Source organism: Vicia villosa, linkage group LG4, assembly GCF_029867415.1.
Source record: "Vicia villosa cultivar HV-30 ecotype Madison, WI linkage group LG4, Vvil1.0, whole genome shotgun sequence".
NCBI classification, from domain to species: Eukaryota; Viridiplantae; Streptophyta; class Magnoliopsida; order Fabales; family Fabaceae; genus Vicia; species Vicia villosa.
The window spans coordinates 93846527-93860725 of NC_081183.1; the positions used below are offsets into that span (position 1 = coordinate 93846527).

A 14199-nucleotide genomic window follows, 5' to 3' on the forward strand; every position below is an offset into this window, starting at 1 on the left:
ACACCATGCAATTCATTTTACACCCCTGGTTTCCATTCATATTTCTAATTTAATTTAGGTTCTTAATTGGATTTTGCCCTTTTCTTTTAGGTATAAAAATACTAATTTTTTCCTTATCTTTTTAGACTTCAATGACATAAAAATGTGCACAAATATATTAGTTTTTAGGCTATTTGTTTTTAGTCTTTTTACTTGACTTGTAATTCAACTTCTCTTATAAAAATCAACATAAAAATACTAGTACTTTTAATTCATTTTTGTGCTATATTTCAACTTGTTCTATTTCATGCTCTTGTACTATTTTCATGTATCCTACTTGTTGACTTCTAATTGTGACTTTAATTTCCATGTCTCCTTTAATCCTAACCTTAGGTAAAAACCATGATAACATTAGGTAGAAATTCCCTTCATACTTAGGCTAGTTTCTTTTTCTTTTCAACTTTAAAACACTTAACAACTACTTGAATTAAATCCCATAAAAAATACAAAGAAAATACTTAAAATACTAATAATCAAAGTGAAAATTCTTAAAAAGGGAATGGAAGCTTGAACATCCCTTGCTTAAGGGAATGTTCGAGTGCTTGGATCTCCCTTGCTTAAGGGTCCCATTCAGGCGTAAGTTCCCAACTTCTAAAAAATACAAACCAAAGAGTAACTCGAGTTTCCCTTGCTTAAGGGATTTCCTCGAAACACTCACATTCTTTCTCTTGCCTCCGAGGCATTCTTTCTCTTGCCTTCAGGGCATTCTTTCTCCTAATCGGACACGTTACTTCCGCTCCATTCCCAGCTTAAGACTCCAGAGGTCGAGCAGCGGAGTGCAAATGTAACTTCGTCCACTAAAAAACACAAAAACAAACAAAAACTAAAGAGCCGAACTACGGCGCTCTGATTCCTGAAAAGGATACGTAGGCATTAGGTCGCGGGGCCTAAGCGAGCACAACTATTTATAACCCTTATTTTCCCCGTGTTTCTTTTCTTTCATTTGCATGCATTCCCTGAGTAATTAAGCTTTAGATTTATAGCACACACCCTTTAGATAGCAACAAACATAGGTGGATACCATCGAGTACGATGGGCGTGAGGGGTGCTAGTACCTTCCCCTTGCGTAACCGACTCCCGTACCCTATCTCTGGTCGAAAGACCTCGTTCTTATTCATCCCAGGTTTTCTGATATTCCTTTCCCTCCTTGGGATAAATATATTGGTGGCGACTCTGTTCATCATTTTCGCGAGCGTGCGACAGCTGGCGACTCTGCTGGGGATGTTGCTAGACCTATTGCGGGTCCATTCTTAGCGAGTCGATCCTAGCCTGCGTTTGTTTGTTTATTTACTGGGTGTTTACTTGTTTTATGTCTATACCTTGTATATATGTTTGCATGCTTATTCTTTGCCTGCATATCATGTTTATTTCTGTTTGCACATCATGCATATGGATTATATTTTGTGTTCCCTGGGGTCTTCTGTTCTGTTTTGCAGGTGGGGGGTTTGTATGAGGTAAAAGGCCCACTACCCAGGCCAGTGACACATAGGATTAGCGTGGATGCTCATGTCGACTCCCGTAGCGCTTGCTATGATCGAGCTTGACATGGGGTACCACAACTGGGCGAGGTTCTTTCATGGAACACTGTGTCTGGCACGCTTGTTGCCTCAAACACTTTGTACCCCATGGGAACTGTAGACCCTGGTGACCATTAGGGACCACTTGTCCGTGTCTAGACTACATACCCGTGAGATTGGGATGGGACAGGAAACCTGACCTTCATCATACCCGGATTTCTGCTATTTAACAAAAGGCGTCGAACCTTTGATCCTGGGACATTTGACTTATACAGAAGTTCTATATCAGTTATCTATCAGAATCAACGTCGAACCTCTGAATCTGGAAGGTTCGACCTTATTTGACTTATGCACAATTATCTATTAGAATCAACGTCGAACCTCTGAATCTCGAGGGTTCGACCATCTCTGACTTATGCCCAAGCTATTTATCCAGAAAGTAACGTCGAACCTCTGAATCTGGAGGATTCGACCATATCTTATTGCCATGAGAAGTTGTTATCCAAGAGGCCTTGATCCTGATTCCTGCTGCATTTGCATCTTCATTAACATTTTTGCATTCATGCATGTGCATCCATGGTTATCAAGACTCTTACCTTCTTCCTCTCCATCAGATCAGTCAAGACGATTCCTCCGCACCGATATCTGACAAAAGCTCACAGAAGAAGAATCATGGGGAGTTACAAACGAGATCAAGCTACTATCAGAGAATCCCATGCCTCCTCATGAAGGAACCTTCCACCAAAGGAGCCTAAAGACTTTATGTTTGTCAAAGAACATTTCATTTGCATCAAAATAAGGCCAAACTTGTCATTGTATAGATTTCTCAAGTATCTTCAATTGTATTACTTTTGTTGTTATCAAGTACTTCTCAATGTAAGAAACTCATTCTGTTCGAATAAATAAAAATAATGCAATATACATGTTTTTCTCAAATCATTTCATCTTTGTCATTATGTTCATTGATACTTCACTCATTTGTCTTAAGCAACTAAAAAAGGAGAATGATGAAAATCAAAAACACATGAACTACTAACTGTATGCTTTTGGAACAAAGACCCTGCTGACGATGTACAGGCATTGTTTCAATTCCTAAACACTGGAGTTATAAGGGAGTGAAACCTTCGTCAACCCCTTTGAGCCTAAGGAGTAGTAGTTTCTTTTCAAAAAATACAAAACCCTCAATCTTAACCAGGGGCAGGGTAGTCTTCAGTTAGTGCGACCGAGCACTAAACTTTCAGGTATTCCATCAGAGGATCAACCATATCTCAGATCTCACAACAAAAAAGGGAAGAGCACAATCCACAATGAATGTCTCTCATTCACTAAGAAGAAGGCAGTCACAACCTTTTCATCAAGTCAATCACAAAAGTCATACAACTTGTTCCCGAACGAGACAAAAAAAAGAATGAAAAGAAAGTTATGAATCATGATCAAAAAAAAAGAAAGAAAGAATAGCCCGCTAAGTCAAAAAGAAAAAAGAAAAGCTTTGAAGCAATTGACTTAGGCAAAAATTAGGGCATATCCCGCTGGACAACGGAAACCAAATTCAAAAGAAACTTTTTCTCCAGGAAAAAGTTAGGGATAACAAAAGACAAAGCAAAGAGAAAAAATCCTCCAAGGGACAAGTGTTGTAACCATCAACAAAAACACCAAAGGGTGACTGCCACCTCCATCAAAGCCATAAAGGATCCTCATCCATCACAATCCTTCCTGAAAGGCGAATACTCGTGTCGAACTAGCTGAACATAGGACTGGAGAACATCACGAAGAGGGGTGGGTTAAGTAGAATTTGAGCCTTTATCCTTTGTTTCTCAAACCGCGAACCCGGCCACGTTACAACCCTCAAAAGTCCTAATTGAAGTAGGGTTCGTTCCGAAAGCATACAAACTGTAAGATCATGTCAAACTGACTCCTTATGTTGCTGTGTCATTTGTGTTAGTATCAATACAACATTTTGACAAATAAAAACTTTTCTTTGAGAGTAACATGTGCATTGCATTTCTCATTATCTCTTACAAAACAGAATTGTCTCCAATCTAAAAGCAAGTACTTGATACCAAGGAAAGTTCAACATTGAAACTCCATCGAGTAATCTTACAAAGGCAAAGGTTGGTCATCTGCAAAGCAAATATCTGAAGCATCCATTTGGTGGAATAGTTCCTTTCAATCTGGGGCACTCACTCCATGATCAACACTGGGGCAAACCATTGCAATCTCCATCATTCAAGCACTATCAAAATTTCTATCTCAAAAGATCACGTAAGCTGGGGAAAGATAGAAACAAGTCGTTTCTTCATCTTCAAGCAAGTGTCAGATATGTGTCGATGAGTCAAGCCAAACACCTCACCCTCAGGAGTCCTGTACTTCAAGCTATGACCTTTCCATAAAGGCATTCTCCATCCACTCCTTATATCCTGGAAGCAATCATTCCATTCATCATCATACATGCATCATGCATATCATTGCATTCTCATTGGCATATCTCCCTCAATAATCCAATCATCAACAAAACAAGGGCATCCACCCTATCTTAAATCAAGAAGAGTTTCTGAACTCCATCTAATCTACACCATACAAAGCAGAAACCTTGATCAATCAGTACACTGCATATAGAATTCATTACATAGCATCTCCAGAAGTGCATAAAATAAATCGAACATTTCATGTGAAGCATAAGCCAAGTTACTCATCATATGAGGTCCCTACAAACAATCAATTGATATTCCACTGGATTACTCAGAGTTACCATTGTGTTGTCATCTCCCAAAGTCAATCATGTTCATCTTTCTTCAACCCAGAGTTGATGTTTTTGTGTTCAACCCAGAGTTGACTTTCCTTTCATCTTTTAACCCCGAGTTAATTATCTCTTCCCACTCAACCTAGAGTTGACGGTTATCCCCTTTCTCAACCCAAAGTTGATGTTTTGGTGTTCAACCCAGAGTTGGTTTTCCTTGCATCTTTTAACCCCGAGTTAATTATATCTTCCCACTCAACCCAGAGTTGACGTTATCCCATTTTCAACCCAGAGTTGACCTTTCCTTTATTTCTCTCCCTCTCACCCAGAGTTGACGGATATTTATTATTGGTTCTCTTTCCCACTCAACCTAGAGTTGACGGTTATCTTTTCTCCTTTCTCATTCAACCCAGAGTTGACGGTCACCACTTGTTTCTCTTTCCCACTCAACCCAGAGTTGACAGTTATCTTCTTTCTTTCCCACTCAACCCAGAGTTGACGGTTGTCCCTTGTTCAATCCAGAATTGATTTCTTTCCCACTCAACCCAGAGTTGACGGTTGTCCCTTGTTCAATCCAGAATTGATTCCTTTCCCACTCAACCCAGAGTTGACGGTTGTCCCTTGTTCAATCCAGAATTGATTCCTTTCCCACTCAACCCAGAGTTGACGGTTATCTTTTCTCTTTTCTCACTCAACCCAGAGTTGACAGTTATCTTTTCTCTTTTTCCACTCAACCCAGAGTTGACGACCATCTTTTACCCACTCAACCCAGAGTTGACGGTTATTCCTAATTGTTCATCTTTCCCCTTTTAACCCATAATTGAATTAGCTTCTCTCAACCCAGAGTTGATGTCTATCTCTTCTTCAACCCAGAGTTGATTCTCTTGCTCAACCCAGAGTTGATGCCTATATCTCATCCCATTAATATTGATTTCCTTTTCCATCCTCAATCCAGAATTGATGTTTACCTCTTATTCAACCCAGAGTTGAATTCCCTTTATTCTTCGACCCAGAGTTGATCTACTTTTCTTTCTCAACCCAGAGTTGAAGTTTATGTCATTTCTAACCCAGAGTTAATCCATTCAACCCAGAGTTGATGTTTATTTCATTTCTAACCCAGAGTTAATTTGTTCAACCCAGAGTTGACATTCCTCAATAAAATGACACCATCTTTTCCCCAGTGGATCCTATCTCTCATCAGGCAAATTTTCAGGTTCACTTGGTATTTAATCTTCTTCTACCTTGAATACTCGAAAGGCCAACGCCAATCTCACCTTCAGGTTTAAGGCGATTAAATAGGGGCAGCTGTTGCACCCCAAAATTTGCCCATCTATTTTTATTTCTAACTGGCTTTTCTTTAGCATCATTTTGCATCTTAGGTCATCAATAAAATCAAGCATCAATTCTATATCATTCCATCACCGTTTGCAAGAAAAGAAATTAAAATTTTTTTTTACGTTTTCACCACACATTCATCAACCAATAAAACATGCATGCATTAACCAATTGCATAGGATCAGGGATCTTGGAAATGTAGGTTCTACTTATATGCTCGAATGTGTTGCAATCGAAGCCGATTTATACTGGCCCCTGGAATCCCCTCGACATATGGTCAAGATGTGGTGTGTCCAGGCGTCATCAATTCAAGTTACTTCTTTAGATCAATTGGCTCACTTGTAGGTTTGACCATTCATTTAATTATGGATCCTCGAATCTTTGAAGCTCAAGTCATCATGGGAATTAAGTTTAAATTGGAGGAGGGCTCATTCTCTCATCATATGCTATACGATTAGAAGATTCATCAAGTCGTTTGAATAATGATTAGGTTCAAATTCCCTTATGGTGTGCCATGACATGAAGCATTTGTTCATTGGTTTATTTGTGTTATAAGTATTGATACAAATTGAACAAGTTGGAAATGTGAGCGCAAGGTAACATGAAATTTGAATACTTATGATAATGTCACTTTGTGTCAATTGGAAAAAGAGGTTACGTGAACGTGGTTCACAAAACACAAACATCATGATTTCAAAGCCCATTATTTAATATTCAAGCTTCTATCCATTACAAATCCAAATCCAAGTGTACATTACAAGAAAAATTACAACAAAAAGGCTCCTGCAAATAAACTGAGACATGGAGCCATCCTGCAAACAAGAAGCATAAACCGGTCCGAACCAAAAGGCTGCCACCACCACGATTCCGTCTTCATCATCTTGCTTCCATGGTCATCTTGTCTTCACAAATAATACATTGCCAAGCCATGCTTCAATTTCATTTGCAGCCAGACACAATTTCTACCCTGCATCTGTTCAAAACAAAAAGAATCCAGAATAAATAAATAAGCTCCAAAACCAAACTGATTCAACCATGAAAAGCCATTAAAACAAGCACACTGTTTTGAATCAGTCCACACTTATTTTTCCATTCCAAATAGCCTTTCCTAATAACTAACAGCTAGCACAAAGCATATTTATGCAGAAAATTCAAACTATTTCATATTCTACTAAACCAATACAATACCTCCATACACAATTCAGCATCATCATAAAATAAACCTACACATGCCCATTCAAACCTTAACTAACTTAACTAGCCTTAACAGTTTTCTAACACATAATTTCTTATACCAGTATTCAACCAAAACAGAATTTAAACTTCCCATCCTAACTTCATATCTTACAAACTAACTCTGTTTTCAAACTAACAATCTTTAACTAACTTTCCCAAACCTCTCTAACAGATTTACCAACCATCTAACAGGATTTCTAACCACCCTAACAACTAACCGAATCTGTTAGCTTATAACAGAATGTAACCACTTACAACTAACTCTCTCAAAGCATAACCAACATATAACAGTTTTCTAACTACCATGCATCTAACATATAACAGCTTCATAACTGTCCATAACAGAATCCAACAGAAAGAAACTAACTTGAGAACCAATTCAATCCTCACCCTTCAATTCCTAACAGAATCTCTAAGATCTAACGGCCCATGTATTCCCTTCTCAATCTATTTAAACCGTGCTTCCCTCCACAATTCAGTCTCTCCGCCATTTTCACTCTTTCTCCACTTCATTCATCATCTTCAATCCTCTCTCAACCATCTCCACACACCAGAACCTCCACCATTTTTCTGATTCACTCATCTTCAACTTCCATTTCTTATTCCTCCATTTTATCTCCATCATCTTCCACAATCCAGAAACTTCCTCTTGCTCACCAATCTTCACTTTCAATCACCTTCTCCACTTCTCACCCTTCATCATCACCCTCATCAACCTCATTCTCTCTGAAACTTCTCCATCCATCGTGGGAAAAAGGAGACCATAACAGAAGATGAGTGTTATGACTAACCTCTGAACAGATTCTTCAATCTTCGCTCCTCATCAACCTGCAATCAACTTTCATCTTCTTCATCGTTGCGTTCAATCTTCATCTGCAACAACAACCTCACCACATACCTTCGACGTGCACCGCCTTCATCGTTGCGCTAAATCTCGCAGCAACAACGGAAATCGAATCACGACAAAGAAAGAGTAAAACAAGAAGAGGAGGAGCAAGGCGAAATAGAGAAGAGGAGGAACAATAGATACTCGCCAATTCGAGTTCGCCGAAAGATTCGCCTTCACCACCGCATCGGAATCTCAAGTCGCTTAATCAGGTACGTCCGACGCATCTTCTTATGCTTTTTTTAGCATTTGCATCTGATTAGAAGTCTTCTTGCTCCAATTGTTAGAAATTTGGCTTGAATATCAAAATCTTTGGCTTAGGGTTCGTCTTTCCCTTTCTCCGATTCGGACATGTGAGACCTCTTCTTAATAAATTGATGGTAGATTTGAGCTCAGGGCGTGATTTTAGGTCAAGGTTGTGTTTAGAGCACCATGATTCAAGGTGAAATCGTGGTGGTTGAAGGCGGAGAACACCGCCGGCGAAGTGTAGAGAGAGTTGAGTCTGAGAGTGATAACATGAAGAGTCACAACATTTCTCAACCCTAATTTCCCTCTATTCCTTATTTCTTTTTTTTTTTCAATTAATTGTTTTATTTTATTTAATCCAATTTTTGATTAACAAAATTCTGAATAATAAAAATCTGGATCAATAAGCTTTGGGCCGTGAAATCGCTAGATACACCTTCATGTGAGCCCATGCACCAATTCCATTTTTGGCATGCTGTTCAAACAAACAATAACTTCTGGGCCTGATTTACTGTTCGCACATCCCTTCAGGCTCACGGCCATTTTTGGCAACAAAAACCTGTAACAAAAATTGTCTTATAGGCTAGGCCTGGGCCCTGCGCCCATTTGCTAATCACACCATGCAATTCATTTTACACCCCTGGTTTCCATTCATATTTCTAATTTAATTTAGGTTCTTAATTGGATTTTGCCCTTTTCTTTTAGGTATAAAAATACTAATTTTTTCCTTATCTTTTTAGACTTCAATGACATAAAAATGTGCACAAATATATTAGTTTTTAGGCTATTTGTTTTTAGTCTTTTTACTTGACTTGTAATTCAATTTCTCTTATAAAAATCAACATAAAAATACTAGTACTTTTAATTCATTTTTGTGCTATATTTCAACTTGTTCTATTTCATGCTCTTGTACTATTTTCATGTATCCTACTTGTTGACTTCTAATTGTGACTTTAATTTCCATGTCTCCTTTAATCCTAACCTTAGGTAGAAACCATGATAACATTAGGTAGAAATTCCCTTCATACTTAGGCTAGTTTCTTTTTCTTTTCAACTTTAAAACACTTAACAACTACTTGAATTAAATCCCATAAAAAATACAAAGAAAATACTTAAAATACTAATAATCAAAGTGAAAATTCTAAAAAAGGGAATGGAAGCTTGAACATCCCTTGCTTAAGGGAATGTTCGAGTGCTTGGATCTCCCTTGCTTAAGGGTCCCATTCAGGCGTAAGTTCCCAACTTCTAAAAAATACAAACCAAAGAGTAACTCGAGTTTCCCTTGCTTAAGGGATTTCCTCGAAACACTCACATTCTTTCTCTTGCCTCCGAGGCATTCTTTCTCTTGCCTTTAGGGCATTCTTTCTCCTAATAGGACACGTTACTTCCGCTCCATTCCCAGCTTAAGACTCCAGAGGTCGAGCAGCGGAGTGCGAATGTAACTTCGTCCACTAAAAAACACAAAAACAAACAAAAACTAAAGAGCCGAACTACGGCGCTCTGATTCCTGAAAAGGATACGTAGGCATTAGGTCGCGGGGCCTAAGCGAGCACAACTATTTATAACCCTTATTTTCCCCGTGTTTCTTTTCTTTCATTTGCATGCATTCCCTGAGTAATTAAGCTTTAGATTTATAGCACACACCCTTTAGATAGCAACAAACATAGGTGGATACCATCGAGTACGATGGGCGTGAGGGGTGCTAGTACCTTCCCCTTGCGTAACCGACTCCCGTACCCTATCTCTGGTCGAAAGACCTCGTTCTTATTCATCCCAGGTTTTCTGATATTCCTTTCCCTCCTTGGGATAAATATATTGGTGGCGACTCTGTTCATCATTTTCGCGAGCGTGCGACACAAGGAACAACCTTAGAATTACTCACAGGAGAGGGGACGAGAGATGAGGTTGAAGAGGTTAGAGGGGCATCTGGAACCTGAATAACCAACGGAGTTCTCGGAGCCTGAATGACCAAGGGAGTACTCGGAGCACGAATGACCAAAGGGGTGCTTTGATTCTTTGACACCTCAGCAGGATAGTATGGTATCTCTAGAGTAGCCACATCTTTGTTAGAAACAACCCTTTCCACTCTAAGAACGCCTTCATCCATCAGTTTTTGAACCTCTTCTTTCAACTTAGCGCATTCTTCCGGATTAGAAGAACATTCCAAACAGAAGTCGTGTAATTCACACAAAACCTTTTGTTGCATGAGATGCTCTCTGATTGTTGCAAGCGGCATCTTAACCTCATTAACATCCGTCACCATGATCTGGTCGTCACATAACTCAATGGCATTGGTCGCACCAGCGTGAGGAGGCATAGGATTATTCTGCACATTAGGACCAGTGGGAGCGAACGAGATAAGCTTGTCATCAAGGAGATCCTGAACTTTGTAATTCAATGCTCTACACCTTTCAATCGTATGGCCTGGGGCACCTGAATGAAATTCACATCGAGCATTAGCGTCATATCCGGGAGGAAGAGGATTAGGTGGAGGACCCATTTCGCGGAGTTGCACCAATTGACCAGCAAGCAATTGGGGGAGAAGCTGAGCATACGGCATGGGAACCGGATTTATACGCCTGTCAGGGTATCTTTGCCTCTGTGGACCTCTCTGACCTTGAGGCCTAAGATTCTGTTGGCGATTCTGAGGAGCGGCAGCTTGTTGTTGTGGCACGAAAGGCTGTTGAGGTGCCACCCAAGGTTGTGGAAGAGCAGCAGCATATGCCTGAGGGATATACGGACCAGGAACAGCATAAGGCATCGGATAATAAGGAGGTGGAACAGCAGAATATGCGGGAGCTCGGCCTTGGTCAACAGAAGCGGTGCTAGTCTCACCTTCCTTCTTCTTCACAAACCCAGAATACGGCTTCTTACCATTACCACCTGGGTTGCCAGGACTAGTAACACCTTGAATGGTAACAGCTTTGACACAGTTCTCAACCCTCTCACCAATGATGACCACATCCGAAAAGGAAGGAGAAGTATTACTAACCATGTGCTGAAGATGCGGCCCCTTCAGAGTTCCCATAAACAGATCAATCAATTCACGGTCCAATAGAGGAGGTTGGACACGGGCAGCAAGCTCACGCCACCTCTGGGCGTATTCCTTAAAGGACTCTTCAGATTTCTGTGACATATTTTGCAGCTGTGCACGGCTAGGAGCCATAGCAGTATTGTAGTGGTATTGTTTTAAGAAGGCATCAACAAGTTCTCCCCAAGTACTGACATTAGACCTCTCAAGTTTCATATACCACTCCAACGGGGCTCCAGTGAGACTGTCCTGAAAGAAATGCATCAATAGTGGTTCATTCTCAGCATGAGCGGCCATCTTACAGCAGTAAGAACGAAGGTGAGTCTCTGGGTAGGTGACTCCCTTATACTTATCAAAGTCTGGCACCTTGAACTTTGGGGGGATCACAATCCCAGGTACCAAGCATAGAGCAGCAGCGTTGAAACTCGAAGTTTTAGCAACCTCAACGGCCTTAAGGCGTTCTTCGAGAGCTTGGTACATCTTAGCAGTTTCAGTCAACTCAGCAGTAAGATCATGTTCAAGATCGATAACCTCATGGTGGTCATCCACTACTTTTGGTATCCCCTCAACAGGAATCTCTTTAGTCTTTACTCCCCCATCAGTAGAGTTGGTAGGAGTATCCTTGACCATCCCAGCGACGCTCCTTCTGAGCTCTTCTTGTCCTTGGACAACGACATGGAGAGTCTCCATAAGTTGGGTCATTCTTTCCCCCATAAGATCCATATCCCTACGGAGGGCAGCTTGATTCTGTTCAAATTGGTCCATGATTCTCTTCTCGTTGTTTCTGGTGCGGTAAGGATGTAAGAAAGTCAGCTTCGTCGTCGGGAAAGAAATCTGTGTTGGAAGGGACCCCAATTAGAACCTGATAAAGACCTGAAAATGCAGTATGATATGAGTGCATGGGTGCATGTGCGCATGTTTTATTATTTTCAAGACTTTTTGGCTTTGCCTCAAACCAACAACACCAAATAATGGAAGAAAATAATGAAGTATAACCAAGATAAGCACAACCGAGATAAGCAAACATAATTGATTAATTCTGCAACCAAGTTCTTGAAGTACAAAATATTCTGCTCCCATGAGCCAACAAATACAGAAATAAAATCAGGAATCCCATCCAACAGGTCTGGTGGTGATTCTACAACAAAATCAACATTTAAGCAGGGTCCTCCATATCCACATGACGGAGGGGGCTCTCCCCAATGTTCTTATCACTCCAAGTCTTCATTTCTTCAAAGAGCTTATTGGTCTCAACACGGGTGGGTCTCTTAATGATCTCTTGAATCAGCAAGTCTTTTCTGAAGTGCATTGTTTCCATGTGACGATTCTTCACCTCCCAATACCTAGCTTCCTCTTGAACTTGGGCATTACTCTGGTCCTTTTCTCTTATCTGGCCCTTCAGCTTTCGAATCTCTTCATAACACTTCTCTATGGTATTCTGACGATCCAGCAAGAGTTTGTCTGCTTTCTTGCGACGAGATTTCTCTAAATTGGCGTTTTCAGTCTGAATCTGGAGCTTTTTAGTCAATTCTACCAACTGAGCCTCGTAATGTTCCTTTATCTTCTTCTCTTGGGTTTCAGTAGTTTTAGAATTCACAGTCATTCTTGGCCTCTTCTGAGAAGTGCTCCCTCTAGCATATAATTCTTCAAGCTCTATTTCTCTCATTTTCAACTTATGAAGAGCAGAAAGCTTCTCTTGTCTAGCAGTGTTCATTTCGACATGCATTGTTTCCACTTGTTCAGTTAATTTCCGATTCTCTTCCACAGTTTGGTTGTAACGGGGCATGGAAACAATGTTGGGTTGTTTACCAGCAGGAGGGTACAAAGGGTCCTTAGGAGGGAAAGGCATCCCTTGGGTATTGGCCACAGTCTTGACCCACTCAGTATAGTCTCCAAAAGTTGCATTATCTCTCTGTCCAAAATGCTTCTTATCTCTCCAACAAATACTCTTCCAGGCTTGCACAGCTTCTGCCATTTGTCCGATGTTGGTGGCCGCATGATAGAAAATGTTCTCAGCAATCTCAGTTTGCTCAGGAGGATTGATAAAAGCATATCCATAAGTTCTCCTAGCAAAGACGGGATTATAATTGATCCCACCTCTGATACCCATGAGAGGTACATTGTTGAACTTTCCAAAACTCATAACAACTTCCATGTTATCCAAAGATCTATTATACCAGACAATGTCCTTGGCCCTAAGCCCCATAATCCTTTCAGCCCATTTAGATGTGTGCCTACTATCAACGAAAGCTCCATGCTCAGGCAAATGTGATTTGAACCAACGGTATAGCAACGGAGCACAACATCTGACCAAACCTCTCTTCTGACTATTCTTGTGATGAATGGAGTGATAAACACCCCCCAGAAGTGTAGGAACAGGATTCTGCAGAATGAATATGTGAATGGCACTCCTATCCACAAAGTCAGGCACGTTTGAAAACATCATGATACCATAGATACTCAGGGCCAAGATAGCCCTAAAAGTGTCCCATTCTTTTGCTTCAGCAGCATCACACCCTCTTTTAACCAGAAACTCCATGCGAAAACCATGACAACCTCCTTTCTTGGAGAGATTTGCATCGACAACCGACTTGCTCAAATAAAGAGCCTTGGAGATTTCAATGGAAGTGGGAGCCTCCATGGTGCCATAGTACGGAACTTCTCCCTTCTTGATCGGAATACCGAGGAAAAGAGAATATTCCTCCAATGTGGGAACCAAAAGATAGTCGGGGAACGTGAAGCAACGGAGGGAAGGATTATAGAACTGAAGCAAGGTATGAACTCCCTCTTGCTCGTACTTGGTGAACGGCATCTTGAGAAGACTCAGAATATACCCATATTTCTCACGGATCTTGGTTGATTCATCTGGAGTGATCTTTTTTGCTAAACACTCAAGAGAATCCAGATTCGGATTTGGAAACGTATAGGAAATGTTGCGACTACCAGTCTTCAATGGTGGAGCCATGTGTTGGTCGGAGACAAAGCCAAATTTTCCTGAAAATAAATGAACATGCCTGTCAAATGATATGGTGGAATGCATTTCATTGGAAGAATCCTAAGGTCTTTTCATTATTTCTTTTCTTTTTCTTTTCTTTTTCTTTTCTCTTTTCTTTTCTTTTCTTTTTTTTTTTTTTTTGCAAAAAGTGCACATTTTGTCACTATTTTTGGAAAT

The 14199-nt window shown here is 40.4% G+C and overlaps 1 protein-coding gene across 1 annotated transcript; it reads right to left on the bottom strand.

The window, feature by feature from the left end:
* Positions 1-12183: 12183 nt before the first annotated feature.
* On the bottom strand, positions 12184-13992 carry LOC131597532 (uncharacterized). The gene is made up of 2 exons (XM_058870224.1): positions 12837-13992; positions 12184-12680 (listed from the first exon to the last, which is right to left on the bottom strand). Exons 1-2 carry the CDS (start codon positions 13990-13992, stop codon positions 12184-12186), a joined length of 1653 nt encoding a protein of 550 aa, XP_058726207.1.
* Positions 13993-14199: the final 207 nt, after the last annotated feature.